This window comes from Ornithorhynchus anatinus, chromosome 2, assembly GCF_004115215.2.
Source record: "Ornithorhynchus anatinus isolate Pmale09 chromosome 2, mOrnAna1.pri.v4, whole genome shotgun sequence".
Taxonomy (NCBI): domain Eukaryota; kingdom Metazoa; phylum Chordata; class Mammalia; order Monotremata; family Ornithorhynchidae; genus Ornithorhynchus; species Ornithorhynchus anatinus.
Genome location: NC_041729.1, coordinates 49,612,744 through 49,637,425, shown reverse-complemented (window position 1 = coordinate 49,637,425; position 24,682 = coordinate 49,612,744). Strand labels below are relative to the sequence as shown.

The 24,682-nt window shown below is 48.0% G+C and overlaps 2 protein-coding genes across 4 annotated transcripts in view; one reads left to right on the top strand and one right to left on the bottom strand.

Annotated features, from left to right (window-relative positions):
• The first annotated feature begins 2,294 nt into the window (after positions 1-2,294).
• Positions 2,295-20,666, top strand: NDE1 (nudE neurodevelopment protein 1). Its single transcript, XM_029057944.1, has 9 exons — positions 2,295-2,350; positions 8,441-8,568; positions 10,146-10,299; positions 12,539-12,687; positions 12,951-13,087; positions 13,851-14,030; positions 14,959-15,050; positions 17,645-17,796; positions 19,002-20,666. The coding sequence occupies exons 2-9, from the start codon at positions 8,483-8,485 to the stop codon at positions 19,093-19,095; spliced, it is 1,044 nt and encodes a 347-aa protein (XP_028913777.1). The 5' UTR covers positions 2,295-2,350; positions 8,441-8,482; the 3' UTR covers positions 19,096-20,666.
• Positions 20,667-21,461: 795 nt separating this feature from the next.
• Positions 21,462-24,682, bottom strand: part of MYH11 (myosin heavy chain 11) — a 102,274-nt gene continuing 99,053 nt past the window's right edge. For 2 of the 3 annotated variants that reach the window (XM_001508966.5, XM_001508794.5), the window contains one exon: positions 21,462-22,367. In XM_001508966.5, the coding sequence (XP_001509016.1) occupies positions 22,235-22,367 (133 nt within the window). In that variant the 3' untranslated portion in view covers positions 21,462-22,234. The remainder of the gene's footprint in view (positions 22,368-24,682) is intronic. The other variant, XM_007666036.4, reaches the window with a different exon arrangement.

The following is a 24,682-nucleotide window of genomic DNA, read 5'->3' as shown; positions in this document are numbered from 1 at the left end:
TAAGCGCTTACTACGGGCCAGGCACTCGGGAAGCGCTTAAGAAACACTATGACAAGCGCTCAATAAAGAATAATTATGATATTTGTTAAACGCTTACTATGGGCCAGGCCCTGGTACCTGGTAAGCACTTAAGAAACACCGTGACAAACGCTCAATAAATGATAATCACTGTGATACTTGTTAAACGCTTACTATGGGCCAGGCCCTGTCACCCAGGAAGCACTTAAGAAATAATAATAATGTTGGTATTTGTTAAGCGCTTACAAGGTGCAGAGCACTGTTCTAAGCGCCGGGGGAGATCCAGGGTCATCGGGTGGTCCCACGGGAGGCTCACAGTTAATCCCCATTTTCCAGATGAGGTAACTGAGGCCCAGTGAAGTGACTTAATAATAATGTTGGTATTTGTTAAACGCTTACTATGTGCCGAGCACAGTTCTAAGCGCTGGGGGAGATCCAGGGTCATCGGGTGGTCCCACGGGAGGCTCACAGTTAATCCCCATTTTCCAGATGAGGTAACTGAGGCCCAGTGAAGTGACTTAATAATAATGTTGGTATTTGTTAAGCGCTGTCTATGTGCCGAGCACTGTTCTAAGCGCCGGGGGAGATCCAGGGTCATCGGGTGGTCCCACGGGAGGCTCACAGTTAATCCCCATTTTCCAGATGAGGTAACTGAGGCACAGAGAAGTTAAGTGACTCGCCCACCGTCACACAGCTGACAAGTGGCGGAGCTGGGATTCGAACTCATGACCTCCGACTCCCAAGCCTGTGCTCTTTCCACCGAGCCACGCTGCCTCTCGATAAGCTAAATAAATAAATGAAAAATAAATAAATGGTGGTATTTGTTAAGCGCTTACTACGTGCAAAGCACTGTTCTAAGCGCTGGGGTAGACACAGGGGAAACAGGATGTCCCACGTGGGGCTCACAGTCTTCATCCCCATTTTCCAGATGAGGTAACTGAGGCACAGAGAAGTGAAGTGACTGGCCCAAAGTCACACAGCCGGCAAGTGGCGGAGCCGGGATTCGAACCCATGAACTACGACTTAAATCCCATACGAAGCGCTCGATAGATAATGATAATTACGATATTTCTTAAACGTTTACTACGGGCCGGGCCCCAGCACCCGGTAAGCGCTTCAGAAACCCCACGACAAGCGCTCAATAAATAATAATCACGATGAGATTTGTTGCGCGCCGCTGCCTATGGGCCAGGCCCGGTCCGAAGCGCGGCGATCCGCGCCAACGGGGTCGGACCCAGTCCCCGTCTCACACTTTTAATCCATTTTAATCCATGAATCCCATCAGAGAAGCAGCTTGGCTCAGTGGCAAGAGCCCGGGCTGGGGAGGTCAGAGGTCATGGGTTCGAATTCCCCCCCCCCCCTGCCCCTGGTCAGCCGGGGGACTGTGGGCGAGTCACTTCACTTCTCTGGGCCTCAGTGACCTCATCGGTCAAATGGGGATGAAGACTGGGAGCCTAAAGGGGGCCCATAATAAGAATAATGTTGGTATTCGTGAAGCGCTTACTAGGTGCCGAGCACTGTTCTAAGCGCTGGGGGAGATGCAGGGTCCTCAGGTGGCCCCACGGGAGGCTCACAGGCTTCCTCCCCATTTGACAGATGAGGGAACTGAGGCCCAGGGAAGGGAAGTGACTTGTCCAAGGTCACACAGCGGACGCGTGGCAAAGGTGGGATTAGCACCCACGACCTCTGACTCCCAAGCCCGGGCTCTTTCCAGGGAGCGCTTAGCACAGTGCTCGGCACAGAGCAGGCGCTTAACAAATACCAACATGACTAGGATTATTTTGCAGAGGAGGAAAGTGAGGCCCAGAGGAGCGACTAGCCCAAGGTCACCCAGCTTACGAGTGGCAGAGGCGGGATGAAAACCAGGTCCTTGAGGCTCCCAGGCCCGGGCTCCACCCAGGAGGGGGCAGGGATCAAAAGGGTCCAGTGATTGATTGATTGGAGGGCTGGAGGGATTGATTGACAGGCGGATCGAGCGCCGGCCCGGCGGAGGGATCGGGCTCCAGGGGCGCGGCCCAGCGCGGACGCACTCGCGCAGCGGGAGGCGCTGCGGCCCCAGCGGGGGGGAGGGAAAAAAGTTTCCAAAAGGCGCCCCGAGGCTCCGATTGGTGGAGGCGGGGGACGCCCGTGGCGCCGCAGCCAATGGGGAGCGGCGCCGGCCGAGGGGGCGGGGCCTGCGGGCTGGCTCCGCCCCCTCCCTCCCTCCCTTGGGCCGGCGGCGCGCGCAGCCGCCCCCCCCCCCCCCCTCGACCCCCACCGTCACCCGGACCGGACCCCGCCGGGATCGGACCGGAGCCGGAGCCCGAGCTGCAGCCCGGAGCCCGGAGCCCGGGTAAGTGCGGACCGGACCGGCTCCAACCGCCCCCCAACGCCCTCCCGCCCCTCCTTCCTGCCTCAGTTTCCCCTTTTCACCCCACCCCGCTGCACCCCCCCCCCATCCGATCACCCCGCTCGGCCTTATTATGATGATGATGATTGCTCCTCCTAGGAATAATCGTATTCATTCAATAGGAATAATGTTGGTATTTGTTAAGCGCTTACTACGTGCAGAGCGCTGTTCTAAGCGCTGGGGGGAGATACAAGGTCACCAGGTTGTCCCCCGTGAGGCTCCCAGTCTTCATCCCCATTTGATAGATGAGGTCACTGACGCCCAGAGAAGTGAAGTGACTCGCCCAGTCACCCGGCTGCCAAGTGGCAGAGCCGGGATTCGAACCCATGACCTCTGCCTCCCCAGCCCGGGCTCTTTCTGAGCGCTTACTATGTGCAGGGCACTGTACTAAGCGCTTGGGATCTTGATGAGATTGACGCCAGACTACTTGTTTTGATCTGTTTTATTCCGCTGTCTCCCCCGTTTGGACTGGGAGCCCGTTTTGGGTCAGGGATGGTCTCTATCTGTGGCCCAGTTGTACTTTCCAAGCGCTCAGGACAGTGCTCAGCACGTAGTAAGCGCTCAGTAAATACGATTGAATGAATGAATGAATGAATGAATGAGAGGACACTAGACTCACAAACGGACCCATTCGCTGCCCACAACGGGCTCACTTGGGGGACCCCGCGGGGACCCCCCCCTGCTCCCGTGGCCTGTACTTTCCCTGGGTCTCCCCCAAAACTTTGAGTTGGGACAAGCTGGAGGCAGGACATTTCTGGGTTCCCCTTGGCCGTCTGCATTCCCTGGGCTGGGGACCGCTCTGCGGTTTTCTTTTCTTTTAATCAAGCAGTCTTTAACAATAATAATAATAATAATGGCATTTGTAAAACACTGAGTGCAAAGCACTGTTCTGTTGAGCGCTTACTGTGTGCAGAGAGCGCTGTACTAAGCACTTGGAATAGTGTAATACACGACAGTTGGCAGATTTTATTTCTTTTCATTCATTCACTCAATAGTATTTATTGAGCGCTTACTATGTGCAGAGCACTTGGAGTGTACAATTCGGTAACAGAGAGAGACAGTCCCGGCCCATTGACGGGCTTACGGTCAAATCGGGGGAGAAGGACAGACGAGAACAATAGCAATAAATAGAATCAAGATAAATAGAATCAAGCAATTCGCAAGTCCGTACTCTGTGCTAGTCACTCTTCTGAAGGCTGGGGGTAGATTGGAGACAGGTTAGACAGAGTCCATCTCTTGCATGGGGTTCACGGGCTATCCCCAATTTATAGATGAGGTAACTGAGGCGGAGAAGTGACTTTCCTAAGGTCACACAGCAGACGAGTGGCGGAGGCAGGGTTAGAACCCAGGTCCCTGGCCCGTGCTCTATCCACTAGCCTGTGCTGCTTCTGAGGTGGAGGGGAATCCCGTCTTCTGCGTGACCCATCCTCCCTGATGTGCACTGGGATTTTTCTCAGAGCCATTTCAGATTGTCAGGAGAATTTAAGGTGCCTTGGCTCACTTCTTCACAGTTTGCAAGAAGAGGCCGGTTCTTTTTACCTTGGGGCCGATGACCTTTTTCGCCTCCTTTTAAAGAAGTTGGCCTTTGCCGAGGATGCTGGTTTGGAGTCTGATGTGTGTTCCTTTCCGTCGACTGCACCGGGATGCCACATTTCAGTAATGGGGAGGGTTTTGGGTGATTGACGGGGCTTCCCGGCCTGTTTCTTCCCCCTAGAGAGCTATCTTTGATGTCTGGCAGTTTTTCAGTCCAAGGTTTCTCCTCCCCTTGGGCTCTGAAGTTAGTTTCAGGCTGAGATGAAGGGTGCTTAAGAGTCTTGCTTGGGAGAGAGAGAGGGAGAGGAAAGACAGAGAGGAGAGACAGAGAGAGAGGAGAGACAGAGAGAGAGGAGAGAAAGACAGGGAGAGAGAGAGAGAGGAGACTCAGATAGAGGGAGGAGAGACAGTGAGAGAAAGAGGACAGACAGAGAGGGAGAGACAGAGGAGAGAGACAGTCACAGAGGGGAGAGAAGAGACAGAGGGCAGAGACAGAAAGAGACACACACTGAAAGGAGAGAGAGGAGAGACAGAGTACAGAGACAGACAGCGGGGAGGCGAGAGACCGGGAAGCAGCGTGGCTTAGTGAAAAGACCACAGATCTGGAAGTCGGCAGACCTGGGTTCTATTCCTGGCTCTGCCGCTTGTCTGCTGTGTGACCTTGGGCAAATCAAATCACTTCTCTGTGCCTCAGTTACCTCATCTGTCAAATGGGGATTACACGGTGAGCCTCATGTGGAAGATGGACAGCGGCCAACCCGATGAACTTGAACGTTCCGCAGCTCGTAGGACAGTGCCTGGAACACAGTTAGGGCTTAATGAATGCCATTTTTAGAAAAGAGAGAGAGGGGAAGGAATGGCCTCCACGGCCCCTGCCTTTCCTTGTCCCCGGTCCAGTCAAATGACCCCTTTTGGAAACCACAGCACATCATCCTTCCAGGTATGTTATTATTCTTTCACTCGGCCTGGTTTGTTGATGTCCCGAGCCAGGGCTTTTGCCCTCCCCATCTCTCGCAAGACTATTTCATAGGACTCTGAGTCATGTGAACAGGAAGCCTGTGTAGATGTTCATCTGCGTAAAGCTTTGGAAGTACACACACATTCAAGTTAACTTTCCTCCAGAAGCCGGTCTCGCCGGCTCTGACCACGTTTGCTCCGGTGATATCATTTTTCCAGGATGTGAGGCTTGCATCATAATCGCAAAGCTGTTGGAGAATGTGCCGATGATATTTGGCAGCTTCTTTTTGGGTGACTTTGTTTTGTTTTCTGGTCAAGAGGGGAGGAGGAGGAGGAAGAGGAGGAGAGGGAGGAGTGTGTAACATCAGTTCCTGTTGGCTTCATGGGTTTTTGTAATGCCTGAGACTAGCTGTGCTGGCAGATTGCAAAAACCTCAACAAGAGTGTTCTGCTTTTTCTGCGAATTGAAATCAGAAGAACACCCCAAGTGTGTATTTTTAAGGTAGACGTTTTTGGTCCGATGGCTCTAACCCATAGCGCGTGGCCTTCTGAAAGCGAAACGACAGAATTTTACGAGGGTACGCGTCTCCCGTTCATATGCGATCGGTTCCAGTTTTACTCCTCCTGAGCACGCGTGTTGGGGCAGATATTTCTACTGTATCCAAACCCGTCAATTTTGCGGACAGATTACGTCTCTCTTCAAAGCAGCGATAGAGGGAAGAAGCTGGGGCATGCATTTCTCGCTAATCGTGGCCCTGGCAGGCACACACCTGCGGAATAGGATTAAAGCCAGCGAAGCACCCTTCTTGCAGAGAACATTTTACTTTGGCAAATGCTGGCTTCTGCCTGAATGAAATATGGAAAAGGCAGGTGTGGGGGGTCAAGGTGACAGGCTTAGATGATGTTTCTTGATGCTGGTCCCTCTTTGCCCCCAGAAGCAGTGGGACGGTAATAATAATAATTGTGGTATTTGTAAGCGCTTACTATGTGCCTGGCACTGTACTAAGCGCTGGGGTGGATACAGTCGGGTTGGACACAGTCCCTGACTCACCTGGGGCTCACTCTCAATCCCCATTTTACAGATGAGGTAACTGAGGCCCCGAGAAGTGAAGTGACTTGGCCAAGGTCACACAGCAGAGAAGTGGCCGAGCCGGGATTAGAACCTTCTGACTCCCAGGCCTCAGCTCTATCCTCTACACCGTATTTTTCTCATAGATCCCATTTCGGGTTGTAGGTGTGGGGATTGGGGCTCTCTCTCTTTTTTTTTTTGGTTTCATTTTGTTTTTTGATGGTATTTGCTAAGCGCTTACTATGTGGCAGGCACTGTATTAAGCGCTGGGGTAGATACAAGCTAATCAGGTTGGACACAGTCCGTGTCCCACTGGGGGCTCACAGTCTTCATCCCCGTTCTACGAATGAGGTAACTGAGGCTCGGAGAAGGGAAGCGACTTACCCACGGTCAAACAGCTGACAAATGGCGGAGCTGGGATCAGAACCTGGGTCCTTCTGACTCGCGGGCCCGGGTCCAGTTTTTATTTGGACCATGAAAAATGTTGTTTTGGGCACCCAAGAACATACAAATCGGGGGAGGAGAGACATCCAGCCCTCAGGATGTTTGATTCCCAGGACAAAAGCTTTGAAATGTTTCTGAGGGGTACTAGAAAACCAAATTAATGCCTAATTGTGTGGTAGCAAGTAAACCTCTTGCTTAGCTCTGCCCGAGAAGTGATGGTGGAAGTCTCCTGAAAACTTGCTTTTAAGATAGAGGCATTTAATATGTAGTCAATCCTTTCCTCCGAAATTTGTCTTCTCGATTTAAGGCTTGAGAAATAGTGCTGGATGGTGGTAGTTAAGTGCTTTACCATGTGCCACGCACTGTACTAAGCACTGGGGTTAGATTCAAGATCATCAGGTTCCCACATGGGGCTCACAGTCTAAGTAGGAGGAAGAACAGGTATCGAATCCCCATTTGGCAGATGAGGAAACCGAGGCCCAGAGAAGTGAAGCGACTCGCCCGAGGTCATAGAGGAGCAGGTACGTGGCAGAGCCGGGATTAGAACCCCGGTCCTCTGACTCCCAGGCCCCGGGCTCTTTCCAGTAGGCCATGCTGCTTCTCACACTGCCCCAGTGTAAGTAAGGTGTGTGACATTACCCTCAATTCCTCCCTTTTCCCAGGAGTGCCTGACTGGGCCTTGTGTAATTAGGGCCTCGCTCTACACTTCAGAGGGCATTTGCTCCAGAAATATTCCTGATTTGATCCTTTTCACCTCTCCCTCAGGTTAGGAAGCATCAGAAAGCTGGCACGTCCAGTAACGCTAGGATCTAGTCTTAGAAAAAGCTTTAAACCGAGAGCTCCTCGCTCATTTTACAGTCAGGGCTGTTGAGATAATTAAGAGAGAGCACTTTACCAAAGTTCATTCTCTTCTAGGTACACGGTTTTAAAGCTTTGTTTGCTTTTTCAACAACTGAACCTAGCCTTTTACCTCCTTGCCTGACGCTATTAATGTCTCCTGAGGAGATTCCTCTTTATTTCGAGATGTGGACTCTGCCGTGGAGGGGGAGCCTCTGTGGGCCCCTTGTGAATTTCTTTCTCGCTGCATGTCGTGGTTATCGTCATCTGATATTTGAGTGCTCTCTGGTGCATGCCACTCTTTTAGGCACTAAAGGGATTTTATTTATTGCAGAATGAAGATGATGTAACCCAGACACTTTGGAAAGGGAGAGATAGACATATTTAACAAAAGCAGGAAGCCGAACAAATGAACAGTTTTTAAATGTTATTTATTAAGTGCTTACACTGTGCCCGGCACTGTACTAAGCACTGGGGTAGATACAAACTGATCAGGTTGGACACAGTTGGGGTGCATGCCTTGTGGATAGAGGACGGGCCTGGGAGTAGGAAGGACCTAGGTTCTAATCCCAGCTCTGCCCTGTGTCTGCTGGGTGACCTTGGGCAAGTCACTTAACTTCTCTGGGCCTCAGTTTCTTCATCTCTAAAATGGGGATTAAGACTGTGAGCCCCATGTGGGACAGGGATTGTGGCCAACCTGATTACCTTGTATCTGCCCCAGCGCTTAGAATGGTGCTTGATGCATAGTAAGTGCTTAAACAACATTATAATACCATTATTATGACCATTATTGTCATTATTAATAATCCCTATTTTACAGGTGAGGTAACTGAGGTCCAGAGAAGTGAAGTGACTTGCCCAGCGTCCCATAGCTGACCAATGGCAGAGCTGGGATTAGAACCCAGGTCCTTCTGACTCCCAGGCCACTGCTGTGTCTACTAGGCCACACTTCTTCTCTAACGCTTCGTCACACAAATGTCAGTTTACATGGGGGTTTGCCCCTCTCCCTAGTCAGAACTTTTGTTTTGGGGGTGGTTGTGTCATGAAATGTTTGGCTTTTTGTTCTTTAATATTGATACTCTGGCACAGTTTGTCTCTGGAGGATAAAAAGAACATGAATGATGTGAGATCTCGACTGAAGATTGAGTTTTTGTGATGTCAGATGTGTATGTCATTTTGTGCCTCTTCCTTCAGGCACCATGAAGTGAGCTCCTGAGCGTACTCCACAGTTTCATCATGGAAGACTCAGGAAGAAATAGTTTCAGCTCTGTGGAGGAAGAAACAAGTTATTGGAAAGACCTGGCTATGAAGTATAAGCAACGGTGAGTTCAACAAATGCCAACCATTCTCCTCCGTGCCCCCCCTTTTGCCCTTGTGGATTTTGTATTAGATTTCATCAATGAATCAATGGTTTTTATTGAGTCCTTACTATGGGCAGAGCCCTGAACTGAGTACTTGGGAAAGTTTGCATTCATTCAATCTTATTTATTGAGCGCTTACTGTGCGCAGACTACTGTACTAAGTGCTTGGGAGAGTACAGTATGACAATAAAGAGACACATTCCCTGCCCACAATGAGCTCAGAGTCGAGAGCGGGAAACAGACATTAATATAAATAAATAAATGACAGGTAGGTACTTAAGTGCTGTGGGGCTGGGCGGGGGGGAATGAATAAAGGGAGCAAGTCAGGGCGAAACAGAAGGGAGTGGGAGAAGAGGAAATGAGGGCTTAGTCAGGGAAGGCCTCTTGGAGGAGATGTGCCTTTGATAAGACTTTGAAGGGGGCGAGGAGGGTAATTGTCCATCGGATTTGAAGAGGGAGGGAAGTGGCAAGACATGGGCAGTGAGAGAGATGAGATCGAGGTACAGTGAGAAGGGGAGCGAAGTGGATACAACAGAATTTGTAGACGTGTTCCCTACTCACAAGGAGCTTGCAGTCTACAAATATCCTGTAATTGTGAGAATCAACTAAAGGCCTCTCTCCCCAGGCTCAGCGTGGTGGGTTTCTTTAATCAAATCTTGGTTTCGGGGTGACCATACATCAGTGTCCAAAAAGATAGCTTACGGCATTAAGTTGCCCTTTTTATTTCTCATATAACTCAAAAGAAAAGGTATCATTCCAGTGGTTCTTATTTTCTGTAAATAGGGATTTAAAGTACTTTAGAATAGGATTTGGTGTTAGCCCTTTAAGTTATTTATGTATCTGTTATGGCATTTAAGTGTTTACTCTGTGTCAAGCACGATTCTAAGCTTTGGGATAGATACTAGTTAATCAGGTTGGACACAATCCCTGTCCCACATGGTACTCGAGTAGGAGGGAGAAAAAGTATTGAATCCCCTTTGCACAGCTGAGGAAATTGATTAATTAATTTAATTTAATTTTGGTATTTGTTAAGCGCTTACTATGTGCCGAGCACTGTTCTAAGCGCTGGGGTAGACAAAGGGGAATCAGGTTGTCCCACGTGGGGCTCACAGTCTTAATCCCCATTTTCCAGATGAGGTAACTGAGGCACCGAGAAGTGAAGTGACTTGCCCAAAGTCACACAGCTGACAAGTGGCAGAGCCGGGGTTCGAACCCATGACCTCTGACTCCAAAGCCCGTGCTCTTTTCCACTGAGCCACGCTGCTTCTCAAATTGAGAAGCACAGAGAAGTTAAATGAGGTGCCCAAGGTCTCCCGGTAGACAAGTGGCAGAGCCAGGATCAGTACCCAAGTCCTCTAATTCCCAGGGCTCTTTCCACTGAGCCTCTCTGCTTCCCAGGAGTTGGGGAAGTGATCCGGGAATTGGGGAAAAAGTTGGAGGATCAAGAGGTGGCATTTTAGAGGGTGTTTATTAAGTTAGTCCAAAATGTTCTTGGTGAACACCAAGAAGTAATCTGGGGATGGGGTATTCTGTTGTAGGGCAGAGAATTCAGAGGAGGAACTGCGTGAATTTCAAGAAGGAAGCAGAGAATACGAAGCGGAACTAGAAGCGCAGTTGCAACAAATGGAAACCAGGAACCGGGACCTATTGTCAGAAAATAATCGCCTCCGCATGGAACTTGAAACAATTAAGGTAAAGGAGACTTGACAGAAAATTAAATCGTGGGAGTTCGTGGGCTTCTAACTGTGAGGAGAGAGGGCAAGATGTGCTAAGGAAATTTTTTTATGATTTCCTAATTTTTGGTAGGTCAGAGCTACCTTTGTGCAGTTAACATAGTACCACAGGCAATCCTCTAGGAGCAATCAATCAATCATATTTATTGAGCACTTACAATGCGCAGAGCACTGTACTAATGTAACAGAGTTGGTAGATACGTTCCCTGCCCCCAGTGAGCTAGACGGGGAGACAGACATTAATATAAATAAAGGATATGTGCGTAGGCGTGCTTTAATGTCTGGAAAGTCCTTGGAGACCCTCTGCCGGGAGGGGAAGCCACCTTGATCACTAGTCATAGAATTAATTTTCCCTCTGGGTCCTCAAAGGTAAAGCAGAATTGCCTCCATTTCTCCTCCAGAGCTACAGGTCAGTAGAAATTTAAAACTATGAAATCCCATTAAGATGACAGTTATCCTAGATCATAAGCTCCTGCCCCTTCCTCTTCCCCTTCTTCCTCCTCCTCCTCCTCCCCGCCCCCACATATTTATTAATTGTCTGTTATATTCAGGACCCTGTTCAAGGTGCTTTGGGAAACATGCAATAGGAGAAGACAAAGTCCCTGTCATCAGTGAGTTTACAATCTAATGGACCAGCACTTAACACATTTTGGAAGTGCAAGAAGTAACACCGATGGTGGAAGATTAATTCCTCAAAACATCCCAAAAGCTCCTAATTGGGAAAGGGATAGGGAGATAGAGTAGTGGAGCGAATTGCAGCTTAAAAAAAACCCTCTCACAAAAAAATACCCAAGCGTGTATTAAAAAGTAAGACTCCAGGATAAAAAAGATTTCATTTTAACACACTCTGTTCCAGTACGCTCCTAAGAGAGCAGCTCGTTGACAATTGACTCATTCATTCTGATCCGACTATAAAAGCCTGTGCGGGAAGAGACAGAGAATCCATTGAGACTGCCTCAGCTGACGATTTATTATAATTAGCAGAAAACAAAAGCGGAACATCTCAGCGACGGTTTTTCTCCTCCGACTGTCGGAGAGAAGATTTGAAATCTCGATGTGTAAAGAGGTCGGATAGCTTTGCTCTCAGGACCTGGGTCCGAATTTAGATCAGTTTTCAAGCCACACACTGTATGTGGCTCATCCACCTCCCTAGGTTCTTGATTGAGAGTTTATAGAGAATCTGCAAATAAATGATGTAATACTAGCAAAGCCTTGCCTAGGGCCTCTGGTATGAGCGTAGGGGCGTTACTGGGAAGTGACATCTCCTCTGCTTCCTTGTTTGGGAACTTTTTATCTGACGCTGATACCAGAGTCTCGGAGCCAAGAACCAGAGCTCTGAAGGGAACAAAAGCTGTAAGAATAGAGAATGTATTTGCTGCTGTCTCCCTGTCATTAATATGCAAGTTTCTTGGAGGTTTTTTTCATGCTCTAGGCCTCGATTACATCATTTACTGCACTTCCAGTGACTGCCTCCTATTTGATTCTAGAGATGGCTTTGTTTACACAACCAGTAAAGAAAAGGAGTGGTACTTTTTTAGTTTTAAATTAGACCGTCTTCCCAAATGAAAGCCTCTGCTCTGAATGATTCAATCCATTTTAGACACCAGGAAAAAATTAATGATATTCTACCACTGATATATAGAAAAATCAGAGGCAAGATTTGTTTTTTTCCCTCTTTTTAAATTTTTCTTAGTTAACCGATCTGTAATCCGAATTGCTAGTTTCATACAAGTCTTTGGAGGTCATCCCTCCCCTTTCTGAACAGATAAACAACCCCCAAGATTAACCTCTGTAAATCATTTTTTATAATGAACATCTTCCCACCAGTAAGCATTCATGCTTCTGAGTCCTTCTGGCTGCAGGGAATATGCTTTTGTTGTCAGGAACACACATTGGAAAGATTGGGGGGCGGGAGGGGGGAGGGGAAGAATCCAATCAAATAGGCCCATTCCTTGAAATGTATTTTCCAATTAACAGAAATGATGGCTCCGTATTAATTGAATGGGTAATCCTTGAGATGTCTGGTAAGGTAAAATGTTATCCTTCTTTCCTGGATAGATTCCGGGAGAAGACTCTAGGTAATTCAGTCAGTAGTTGGGATCCGGATTTTAATTTTGTGAGGCAAGAGGGAGATTGGGTAAATATGCACATCCGAAACACTGGATCACTCACGTGGCATTGGTTTTATTTTTGATTAGGAAAAGTTTGAAACGCAGCATTCGGAAGGTTACCGGCAGATCTCCTCATTAGAAGATGACCTGGCGCAGACTAAAGCAATTAAAGATCAACTGCAGAAATACATCCGAGAGTTGGAGCAAGCTAATGATGACTTGGAAAGAGCAAAGCGGTAGGGTGAAGAAGAGAAAGCTTCGGTTTTGCAAACTGTAGGCTGGTTGAAACTGGATCGGGTGGTAATACGATGCGACAGGCGGGCAGCATTAGATGTGCTTTCTGTCCTCATTCGTTCTCCGGCCTCTCCAGAAGAAAGAGTGGCGGCGATTTCTCCGAGAAAGGGATTCTTTATCTGCTTTGGCCACAGACCTTTCCTTTTGTCTTTTGACACGGTGGGATCTATAGCTTGAACTCCCGGGTCACTTATCTCCTCCTCAGGGCCACGATCATGTCTTTGGAAGATTTTGAACAGCGGTTGAATCAGGCCATTGAGCGAAATGCCTTTCTGGAGAGTGAACTGGATGAGAAGGAGAATCTCCTGGAGTCCGTTCAGCGATTGAAGGATGAAGCCAGAGGTGAGGTTGAGCCCCATGCCACGTGGTCGTTTTGACGGGCCCTTTCGCCCCTACTTTTTACTCACCCCACTTTCTCTTCTTCACCCTGAACGGCCAACGCTAACCAGCTAGCTCCTCCTCTTGTGCCGGGAAGCCATAGCCTCCCTATCGACCGGTGATCCAACTAGACCCTGACTAAACCCTCCTTTCCTCTTCTCCCTCTCCCTTCTGCGTCGCCTTGACTTGCTCCCTACATTCATCCCCACTCCCAGCCCCGCAGCACTTTGGTACATATCCGTCATTTATTTATTTCTAGTAATGTCTGCCTCCCCCCCCAGACTGTAAACTCGTCGTGGGCAGGAAACGTGTCTATTTATTGTTATATTGTACTCTCCCAAGTGCTTAGTACAGTGCTCTGCACACCGTAAGCGCTCAATAAATACGACTGAATGATCAGGTGAGGGCCGACTGGTTAGGCTTCCCGGATTTTTACAATAGGGGAGACACCCTCGTCCTGGTACCCGTCCGAGAGAAAAGGTTCCCTCAGGGCCATGTGTAAAACTGACCCTTTGGCAACGTTGGCAGAAATGATTTCTCAACAAAGCATTCTTCTTAATGGTATTTATAAAGCGCTTACTATGTGTTAAGCACTATACTAAGCGCTGGGGTAGGTACGAGCTAATCAGGTCGGACAGTCTCTGTAATAATAATAATAGCAACAATAGTAATAGTAATAATTATGGTTCTTATAAATGTACCCTCTCTCCACCTCCCGACCCTGAAGACTTACGACAGGAGCTGGCAGTGCAGCAGAAGCAAGAGAAACCCCGAACCCCCGTACACACCTCGCAGGCAGCCGAGAGAACGGACACAGCCGTGCAGGCCACCGTGTCCGTGTCTTCAACGCCCGTGGGAAATCGGGGACCTGGTGCCGGTATAACAACACCTGCGCCCCTAAGGAGAGGTAAGAGTCTAAAGAAGCAAACTTCCTGGGCTGGGGAGACGGGAAGCTGCGGTTAGAAAATGATAGTTTCAGAGCAGGCGAAATGGCTACGACGTCGTGGACTATGCAGTCTAGCCAGAAACCAAAAGCGTGTTTTCCGACACGGCCCCTGCCTGACTGTTGTGGCTCCCGAGAAGGCTGAAGCCTCCCTCTGCCTTGGTTTCCCCATTTTTGAGACAGAGCTAATAATACTCCTCTACTTCCCAGAATGAGAGCGAGAGTAAGCAGTAAATAAGATTCTCAAACTTCCTTTTCTATGCTATCAATGGCTTGTTGGCTTTGTAGAGTTTGTTAGATTTAAATGCAGAAGGATACTATGGGAAAACGTGGTCGATCTCCTTAGAAAATGGGTCTCGTTCAGAGAGGCCCTCTTCAACTCAACTGTTAGTGGTGGTGGTGATCAGACTATAAAAGGAAACTTCTATAGTATGAGCTCATGCGGTCATGGATCCCATTTTCTGACTCTTTGGCACTCTGCCAAATGCTTAGACACCGAGCCCTGACTGTGCACAGAGGAAGAGAAGCAGCGTGGCCTGATGAAAAGAGCATGGGCCTGGAAGTCAGAAGGACCTAGGTTGTAATGCCAGCTTTGCCATTTTTCTGCTCTGTGTGACCTTGGGCAAGTCGCTTAACTCTTCTGTGCCTCAGTTACCTCATCTGTAAATGGAGGAGTAAAACTCTGAGCCCCGTGTGAGACGGGGATTGTGTTCGACCTGATTAGCTTGCGTCTTTGTGCCTGGCGCACGGTAAGGGCTTAACAAATACCATTTTTTAAAAAAGGAGGCACTCAATAAATACCACTGGTTGAACTCTTCAGAATGAAAACGTAAGTGGAAACGTAATTTGGGAACTGAACTCACCTCTGTTTTTTCTTTGCTCTTATCCGAAGGTTTGGATGAGTCCTGCAGTGGGACTCCTCTCACACCGGCAGCCAGAATATCCGCCCTCAACATTGTCGGAGATTTGCTCCGGAAGGTGGGGGTAAGTGAAAGGAGGTGCTTTTCTCCCGCGTTCTTGATGAGATCCCTCCACTCTGTAGACGTTAAATAAAAGTTGGGTAACAATACCAGAAATTGGATCTATCCATGGGCAAATTGTTGGAAGGAATTTGTGAACTTGGATTTAAGCTCTTTCTGCAGCCCATTTTAAATTTTACTCCTGCTTCTCACTAATCCAAGCAGGCCATTTGGAGCCATCGAATAGTTCAGCTTTGAAAAAAAAGCGATGCGTAACATTAAAGGGACCATTTCATCGACGTCCGCAAGGTCTTGGAAGGAACCAGTTGAGGCAGATTTTCACTTCCCTGTGATAACCTGAATGAACCCTGGATCCGGCAGTTTGCCCTGGATCACAAAGCCATTCTAGCCCTTTGCCCAGTGAGGTTGTGTGGTCTAAGCATTTCTTCGTCCAGATGCACCATTTTTCCCAAAGTACATTTTTCAAATGCAACCGACAGATTTTCTCAGTGGAGAAAGTGAGGGAGAATGGCTTACCGTTTTACAACCAGATCCTCTTTACCTCTTTTTGTCCATCCAGGGGTTAATTTCATCAACAGAAGCAGAGGCCAATTCAGAGGACTTGACCTTGCAGGTTTGAAATTAACTATAGGGAGGGCTGCCTTTGTATTCAGGGAACAATATAGGCATTCTTTATCATTTTTTATAATGCCCTGAAGGTGACGGAATTTAAGCACAGCCTGTTCTCTTTCATACAAACAGGTAGAGTTTCTTGGAAACTTGGAATTAATGGTTGGTGATGCTGCTTTAATTTTAGAAGAAGAAAAAAAAAACCCCATCCTCACGACCTTTACTTGTGGATACATTTTTATTGTCCCGGATTCTTGTTGCCAGTGTTGCAGAGAATCTGATGCTCTCTGAGTGCCGTTTTGCTTTATTTTCACGGTGGCAAAACCTTTGCCTTGGTGAACCTATTTAAGTCCAGTGATGGATTTCCGGTAGGCCACAACCTAGAGCGGCAAATTTTGGAGGAGGAGGCTTGGAAATGTTTCAGGGAGAAAACAGTGAAGGAAAAATAAAACAAGGCCAAGCAACATTTACATGAACAGCAAGGAGCTTATAAACTTTTTTCACTTGCCAAGTGTGCCGTACAAATGATATAATAATTTGATAATTATGGTGTTTGTTACACGCTTGCTATGTACCAAACACTGTTCTAAGCAATGCGGTAGATATAAGTTCATCAGGTCGGATAGAACTGCTGTCCCGTATGGAAGTTGGTGGGAGATCAGGTATTGACTTTCCATTTTACAGATGAGGAAACAGGCCCCGGAAAGTTGTGACTTGCCCAAAGTCACACTGCAGGTAATGTGGCAGAGCTGGGATTAGATAGAACCCAGGTCCTCTGGCTTCCAGACCTGTACCCCTCCTAGTAGGCCACGCGGATCGGAGCACTCTTTAAAATTTTTCGGGGGGAGGGGAGTTTGAATTTAAGTGCTTACTATGTGCAAGTTACTGTACTAAGCCTTGGAGTAGATATCAGCCAATCAGGTCTGTACCCCTCCCAGTAGGCCGTGATGATATGAGCACTTTTAAAAATTATTTTGGGGTTTTTTTTTTTTTGAATTTAAGTGCTTAGTCTGTGCACGTTACTGTACTAAACCTCGGGGTAGATTTCAGCCAATCAGGTTAACGGCAGTCCGTGCCCCACTTGGGCTTACAGTCTTAATCCCCATTTTACAAATGAGGTATCTGAGGCACAGAGAAGTTGAGAGACTTGCCCAAAGTCATACAGCAGCAGACAAGTGCCCGAACTGGAATTAGAATTCACATCCTCTGACTCCGAGGCCTGTCCTCTTTCCACTAGGCCACGTAGCAAAGCAGAGGCCTAGGGTCCAATGTGGCAGGATTCCCTCTACAGCTGCAGCATTTTGGGAGTGAGGACGGACAGAGAGAATGCCTTTTTCTCGTAACCACAGAGTGGGACCCATAATAGTAGTGTTGGTCAAGCGGCTGGGTGGCAGAACGTCAAATCCACCCCGTCCGTGTGCTTCGGGCATGGCCCTTGGAAAGGACACGGACCTGGGAGTCAGAGGAGCTGCGTTCTAATTCCTTCTCGGCCACTTTACCTGCTGTGTGACCTTGGGCGAGTTACTTAACGTCTGTGAGCCCCACGTGGGACCTGTTTATCTTGAATCTCCTCCAGCTCATACTTCAGCATTTGGCACAAAGTAAGTTCTTAACAAGCGCAATGATTAGACTGTAAGCCCGTGATTAGGCTGTAAGCCCGTCAGAGGGCAGGGACTGTCTCTATCTATTACCGATTTATACATTCCAAGCGCTTAGTACAGTGCTCTGCACATAGTAAGCGCTCAATAAATACTATTGAATGAATTATTATTATTACCGTCATCGTCATCACCTGGGAATTTGTTACAAATTGTAGATGGGGACCGAAGGATTTGAAAAGCCTCTTTGCTGATTCCATTATGTGGCAGATTCCTTTGGAACTGAATTGGAGAGCCGATCGAATCCCTTTGGCCAACGAAGACCTGTGGACCAACAGATAAGGTTCAGTTTTCAAATTTTTAGAGCTGAAATGTATTTATTTCTCTTTAGGCCTTGGAGTCTAAACTCGCATCTTGCCGAAACTTTGTGTACGACCAGTCTCCGAACAGGATAAATGCCTCATTCTCGGGGCGAGGGAGCAAGATCAGAGACAGCGGCGACAAGAGGCCAGCCAGCACCAGCGTGCCTTCGGGAGATAAAGGGTCAGTGCCATTTGACAAATTTCCTTTGTAGCCGTAAGAGAGCTGAGCTCGTATTTCAGGCTGCGTCTCTAGTTGTGCTGAACCAAGGTGCCAGCTATGGAAAAAGGGAAAAGAGCAAACAGGTAGCTTCCTTTTCTGCCGGGCTCCACGTGGGTAGCTTTTCTAATGGCTTGACACTTGCTGGGGACGAGATTTCTAGTTTGGATAATCCAGTTTCTTGTTTGGGTGTGGTTTTTCTGGTTTATAAATGGATTTTCTCAGAGCTGGCAGCTGCCTCTTCAGGCCTCTATTCTGAATCTGCCGATGATTCTTCGGGCTTCGGACCCTGGCACCTTTTCCCAATAAGTGTATTTCGGTTTTTTTAGAGGTTCAGGAAATTGGACTTCAGTGTAGAAATAATGATTGCCGCTCTCTGCCATCTGCTTCTCTTTTCAAATGAAATAGAACACCAGATTTAAGTTGTTTATTCGGAAATCTACTTGCTAATTTCTTAAGGCAGGAAGTTTTGGTGCGTCCATGCCAGATCTTAAAAAAAACACAAAAAAAACAGAGGCTTAAAGTTTTGATTGGTTTTCTTTTTTTAAGTCATGCTTGGGTTCTAATTTCAGAATTGAAAAGCAGCTCGGCCTAGTGGGTAGAGCATGGGGTTGGGAGTCAGAAAGAATTAGGTTCTAATCCCGGTTCTGCCATTGGTCTGCTGTGTGACCTTGGGCAAGTCACTTCTCTGCCTGTTACTTCATCTATAAATTGGTGATAGACGCTGAGCCCCTTATGGGATAGGGTCCGCATCCAACCAGATTAGCTTGTATCTGTCTCCGTCCTTAATTCGGCACCTAGGAAGTCCTTAACAAGTACCATAAGTAAAAATTGTTAGGAGGCATTAGTCTTCTAACCATGAAACTCTCATAAGTCTTTATCCAAGCATTTATTCACTCAGTCAGTCATATTTATTGAGCGCTTACGGGGTGCAAAACACTGTACTCAGCACTGCCCGGCAGGGGAATGGCAAGTGTTCTGTTTCCCATTCCAAACGTGGGGAAAGGGACTCCTAGAGGTTGAGAATTGTCCTGGGCCTCAAGCTGTTCCCCAGGGGGATGGGGAGAAGGGGTTGCTCTCTTCGCAAACTGTGTTCCCGTCAAGTTGGGGTGGGTCATTAATCGCCGTCCACCATTTCACCCTCTTACACTGGTCGTTTCCCTCTGCAGGTTGGGCAAACGGCTGGAGTTCACACAGATGCCTTCGAATGGCCCCCCACAGTCACTGCCGTCGCCTCAGGGGGTGGTTAAGATGTTGCTCTGAAAGGATCCCGGGAGCGGAAGGCCCGGATGTCCGTCCAGTCCCATCACCTTATTTTTAATTGTTGAAAGAAGGCGGCGATTTACAGTTTGAGCAAAATAACCCAAGCAGCCCCGGTAGCCTAGCGTTCTGGGAGCCGAGAGGAGCCGGCGGAGACGGCTTGGGGTCGAGAGCTTCCACCCTCAAATTCAGTTTGGTGTGCCGGATTCTATGCTGGTCTGCTGCTTCAGGCGATACCAGTAAGAACTTTTCGTCCTTCACTCCGTGTGAAAAAGACTCCCGAATTGGACCGTGACCAAGGCCGTGTTGGATGCTCAAGTATCCCGGCGGTCCTGGCGGCCCCAAGAGCCTCATCCTGATCTAACCCTGCTCGGTTGCTAGGTCCCGCTAGCGGCGATGTTTTTCTCCAGAGCTTCGAAGGGACGGGTGAGCTCGCTTTCCTCTCTGCTCCTTCAAGAAGAAGCTCTCCCTGGGTCGAGGTAGCTACCCGGCCACCTTCCCCCAGAGTCGATCTCTCAGTCCGTCCGCTATCGAGGTTGTGACTCTTCTGTCCCGACGCTTCTCGTTTTTAGCTCCTGGGTAAAATTGTCTTTCGACTACGGTCAGCCGAAGTCTCTTCGGTTCGGCTTAAGTGAATCCCCAGCCTCCCCTGCCTCCCCCTTGGGACCATTTCAGCCTTGAGCTTTGTGACGTACCATTAGGCTAGAAAACTGGGTATGCCAGCCTGCTTTTCTTTTTTTTGTTGCTTTTTTTGTTTCAGGGAGGGTTTTATTTAATGGGGGCCGGCTATAAACTGGCCCAGCCTTTGAAAAGGGAAGACTTCTTTTTGGAAGCCATCCTAGCTGGCATGGAGAGAGAGGCCTCACGCCACCAATTCCTTCCTAGACCTCTGGTGACATTCACAGCGGCCAATCCGTCGCTCTCCCCGTCTTCAGATCGGATGGGGGAAAGAGCACCAGCTTCGGGAGCGTCTTCTTAGCTTGATGCATCGAGAGTTCTGGCTGACAGCCTTCCTTTTGTTATTGGACTTTTAGTGGGAAAAGGGGCAGAGAGGCCCAATCTTTCCTTTGAGTTGGGTTTATGGTCCTTTTTGCTACTGAAATTTTTAAGGGAAAGAATGACCACTGATGATGTTTTCTAACCTAAGGAATATTCTTAACCTGTATCAGAAAGTACTTTATTTTTCTAAAAAAAAATTTTTTATTCGAGAAAGTAATACTACAGCTCGTCTCTAAGTAGTGCTGTTTTAAATGCCATTATAGGCATCATACTTTACAAATGTCACATGTGATCTAAAGTTTGGTTTTTTTTTGTCCTTTTTTTTATCAAGCGACTAAGTAGGAAATTTCTGCCGCCTTATTTTTTAAAGAAAGCGTTATTTCCTCACAGGTAACCTTTTTAAAAACGAGGTATTTGATTGGTGGGGGCACTGATAAGGGGGTTCACGTTATATCATTTTATCTGGGACATTTAGTTTTTATTCTCGGGAGTAACCATTGTCTCTAATTCCCCTCTCTTGAATCTACCGTATCTGGCTGAGTCCGTATACCGAATAAAGATGGATCTGAATGGAATTTGTCTGTGCAACCATCTGCTATCCTTAAAGGTTGAGTTCCTACCCTCTATGGACATTGCAGCAGCTCCTTCGAAGTGTCCCGTGTTGCCCAAGCTTGGAGATATGCTTGGAAAATTAGGCACGTCATAGTTTTCAGAAATAATCATTGTGGTACTTGTTAAGTGCTTACTATGTGCCAAACTCCGCACTAAGCACTGGGGTAGATACAAGCTGATCGGGTTGGACTCGGTCCCTGTCCCACAAAGTCGCTCGCTTTGCACATAGCAAGCGCTTAACAAATGCCATCAGTTATTATTAGTATTACTCCCCATTTTACAGATGAGGGAACTGAGGCCAAGAGAAGCGAAGTGACTTGCCCAAGGTCACACAGCAGACAGGTGGCCAGGTCGGGGTTAGAACCAGATCCTTCTGACTCCCAGGCCCGGGCTTTTTCCACTGGGCCATGCTGAAACCCACCCTTGTTCTGCTTCTCTTAGATGGTGATCCACCCCCTACCCCCGGCAAGGGACGGGGGCTGCGTCTAATCCCTACCGGTGTCTTTTCTCTCCCAGTGCTTAGTAGAGTGCTCTGCACACAGTAAGCGCTCAATAAATACTACTTCTACTCATCCCATCAAGTAGTTTGGCCCTAGGCCCTGCCTGAGGGTCGCCACCCAAGCCTCTTGGCGGATGAAACGTCCCCCTGGGACAACTTTCTCAAATCTCACTCCTCCACCGCCCTCTCAGAAGTAGTCCACAGCTCCTCCAGACTACAGAAATGGCCTCTTGACAGGAAAAAAACCCAAAACACCTCATTCTAGTGATTTATAGCCTTTTATTAGTGAAAGTGTCCTTAAGCACAAAGTGCGTATAAAACAGTGTAACATTTCTGCTTCATTACTTCGAACAAATTATATTTCATTTTTAATACGGGTGGCTAATGAAGGAAGGCACTTGTTGGTTCGGTGAACGGTGCGTCAGAGGTGTGGGAACCAGAAAAAAAAAAAGAGAAAAACCCGGCTCCAAATAAAGGGTTTTCTCAAGACAAACGAAGGGGATGGAGGCTAGGGAAAGAACTGTGGGGGTCGGTTGGGCAGAGGCCCCTGCTCAGGTGACTATCTCCCCTCTGCATGTAAACTAAAGCCCAACTGGGATGGAAAATTGCCACTCAATCGCTGGTATTCATTGAGCACTTACTATGTGTGGAGCACTGTACTAAGCACTGGGGAGAGGACAATACAATAGAATTAGCAGACACGTTCCCTGCCCACAACGAGCTTACAGTCTAGAAGTGATCCTAATACCACGTTTGTGTTGGCTTTCTAAAAACTCCCGTCATTGCACGCTTCCAAAAAAACCCATAAACAAACCAAAAAACCCCAAACCAAAACACCACGATTTCCCAGGAATGCTTTCCTTTTAGGACATCGCTTGAACACATCAGTTTATACCCTGGGTTGTGATTTTTGTCATTCTGGTAAGGGTGTTGGGCGGTGTTGGTGGTATGAGAATCGAAAGTTAATTTATACAGTGCTAAATATTGTCCTTTGGGAATTTCTTGGTGCAGTGAGGTACGCAAGCAGGTTGTTTATTCACTGGCTTTGGTTCCATTGAAATCTGCATCTCTCGCGTCGGCTTCCTCATCTGAGCCTTCTGCGTTTTCGATTATTCTGCGACCTCCGGATCTTCGAGAAGGAGCGAAAGATGTATCATTTCCTCGCCTGTGGGTTTTAAGAAGATGAACAGATTTGAAAAGAGCTATCTTTCGCAAGTCAGGCTTCTGTTGAAGTGGGGGGGGGGGTGGGGGGGATTAATATAAAGCGGTTTCAAGTAGTGGAGAAATTGATTACGCTTCTAAAAAAACTCAGCTCTGCCGATCCAGAAGTTATCTGGCTACTCTGGGCTAAGGAATGTCCAATTTATACTCTGAAAAGGGCCCTTCCTGCCTTTTATGTTAAAGCTGACCTAACTGGGGACTGGTATTAAGTTGATTAGCATCAAATTTTCACGTTCAATTCCTTCGTGTGACTTAAAAGGCAAGTCTACTTTGGGCAGGAATATTTTTAGAAAGGATTTTGAGTGGGGGGAAAAAAAATCAATTGTTGACCTCAACCTGGTCTCAAAGCTCACAGTAGCAGGGACGTCTCTATGCAGACAGTTAATATTTTGGCGGTCACGTCATCTTGGTTTCCTTCCCAGGAACCCTGACGTCCTCCGACAATGCTGTACTTTTACCCCGTCGGGGCAGGGAATGTGTCTATTATTCTAGCGTACTCTCCGAAATACTTAGTACAGTGCTCTGCACACAGCAAGCGCTCGATAAATACGATCGACCCCGTCGTCACCCGGTGGAGGTAGTGGACGGGAGGGTGGGGGAAGGCGGGGAGAAACATAGGGTGGAACACCAGGAATCCAGACAGGCAGCGATAACATGGGAGTTAAGAGAAACTTTGCTTCTGACTGCAAGATAGGCTGCTGTAGCTGCTGCCATTCTAATAATAATAATAATAATGTTGGTATTTGTTAAGCGCTACGTGCAGAGCACTGTTATAAGCGCTGGGGTAGATACAGGGTAATCGTGTTGTCCCACGTGAGGCTCACAGTCTCAATCCCCATTTTACAGATGAGGTCACTGAGGCCCAGAGAAGTGAAGTGACTTGCCCACGGTCACACAGCTGCCAAGTGGCAGAGCCGGTTTTCGAACCCATGACCCGTGACTCCCGAGCCCGGGCTCTTTCCACTGAGCCACGCTGCTTCCCCAAAGTAAAACATGAGAACAGCATGAGCTACTGGGTTTACTCTTCCTACTAATAATAATAGTACTCGTTAAGCACTTACTATGTGCCAAGCACTGTTCTAAGCCCAGGGGTAGATACAAGTTAATCAGATTGGACACAGTTCCTGTCCCACAAGGGGCTCACAGTCCCCATTTTGCAGATGAGGTAACTGAGCCACAGAGAGTTGAAGTGATATGCTCAAGGTCACACAGCAGACGTGGTAAAGCCGGCATTAGAGCTCAGGTCCTTCTGACTCCCAGGCCCGTGGCTCTATCCACTAAGCCGTGCTGCTTCTCAAACTGGGTTTGTCCACAGGTGTCCCTATTCACAAGTGGAGGCTGCCACAAAACCTAGTTCGGCAAGCGTTTGCAGACAGCGAGGAAAGGATTAGCGGTGGGTTCACTAGAACCGGGCCAGATGACCCAGGCTGACAAAAAAATGCACACTCCGTAGGCCCCTGAACCGCATGAATTTCAGCCATTCTGTGCTCCCTAAAAGCTCTGGTTCCATTTCCTTTTGTTGCGTTGCAAACAAGGCTCTATCCATTGGTGAGAGGAAATCGGATTTTATTTTGATTTTTGCCCCCCCACACCCTCCCCGAAAAAAGGGTAGGCTATGAAGTCCACTTCATTTCTAGGAGAAATCAATAACTACTCTGATGGAAGGCAATGAGCGTACTGTGTTCAAGTGGTATTTCCAATTCATGCACGGCCCTGTCCTCAGGGACAGGGCCTGCTCTTCTCAGGAAACCCAAACACAGGCATCTTGGGCCCAGACCCAAGTTCGATTTTGGAAAATGGATGTCTACCATCCCTACTGCTGAGGACACAGCTACGTATGCCGTTAGAACTCTGAAAGGAGCAGCCGAAGACCGGGAAGACCACAAGCAGAGAGGCGAGGCCCCAAATTCATGATCACTGAGGACGGAGGCCCAGAGGTTCGAGGCCATAATAATACCAGAATGTCTATGAGAACATCGGCGTGGAAATATCACCAGAGTTTGGAATGGCACAGTGTTTCCTGAAGTGCAGCAATCATGACTAAATAGTTAAAGGTGTATCATGTCCCCGCCAAAGAGACTAGGCCAGCTTCACTCATTTCACCCAGTGTGGGTTTGTAGGCTTTAGAGGGCCTCAGAACTTGTAAGGGCTCGGGCGGGAGGCCTAGCAGCAGTTGAAGTTTTAAAGGGGCTGTATTTTCCACACTTTCGGAAAGAAGAAAAGGGCAGAAACTTTTTTTACCTGAGGAAAGAGTCCCCA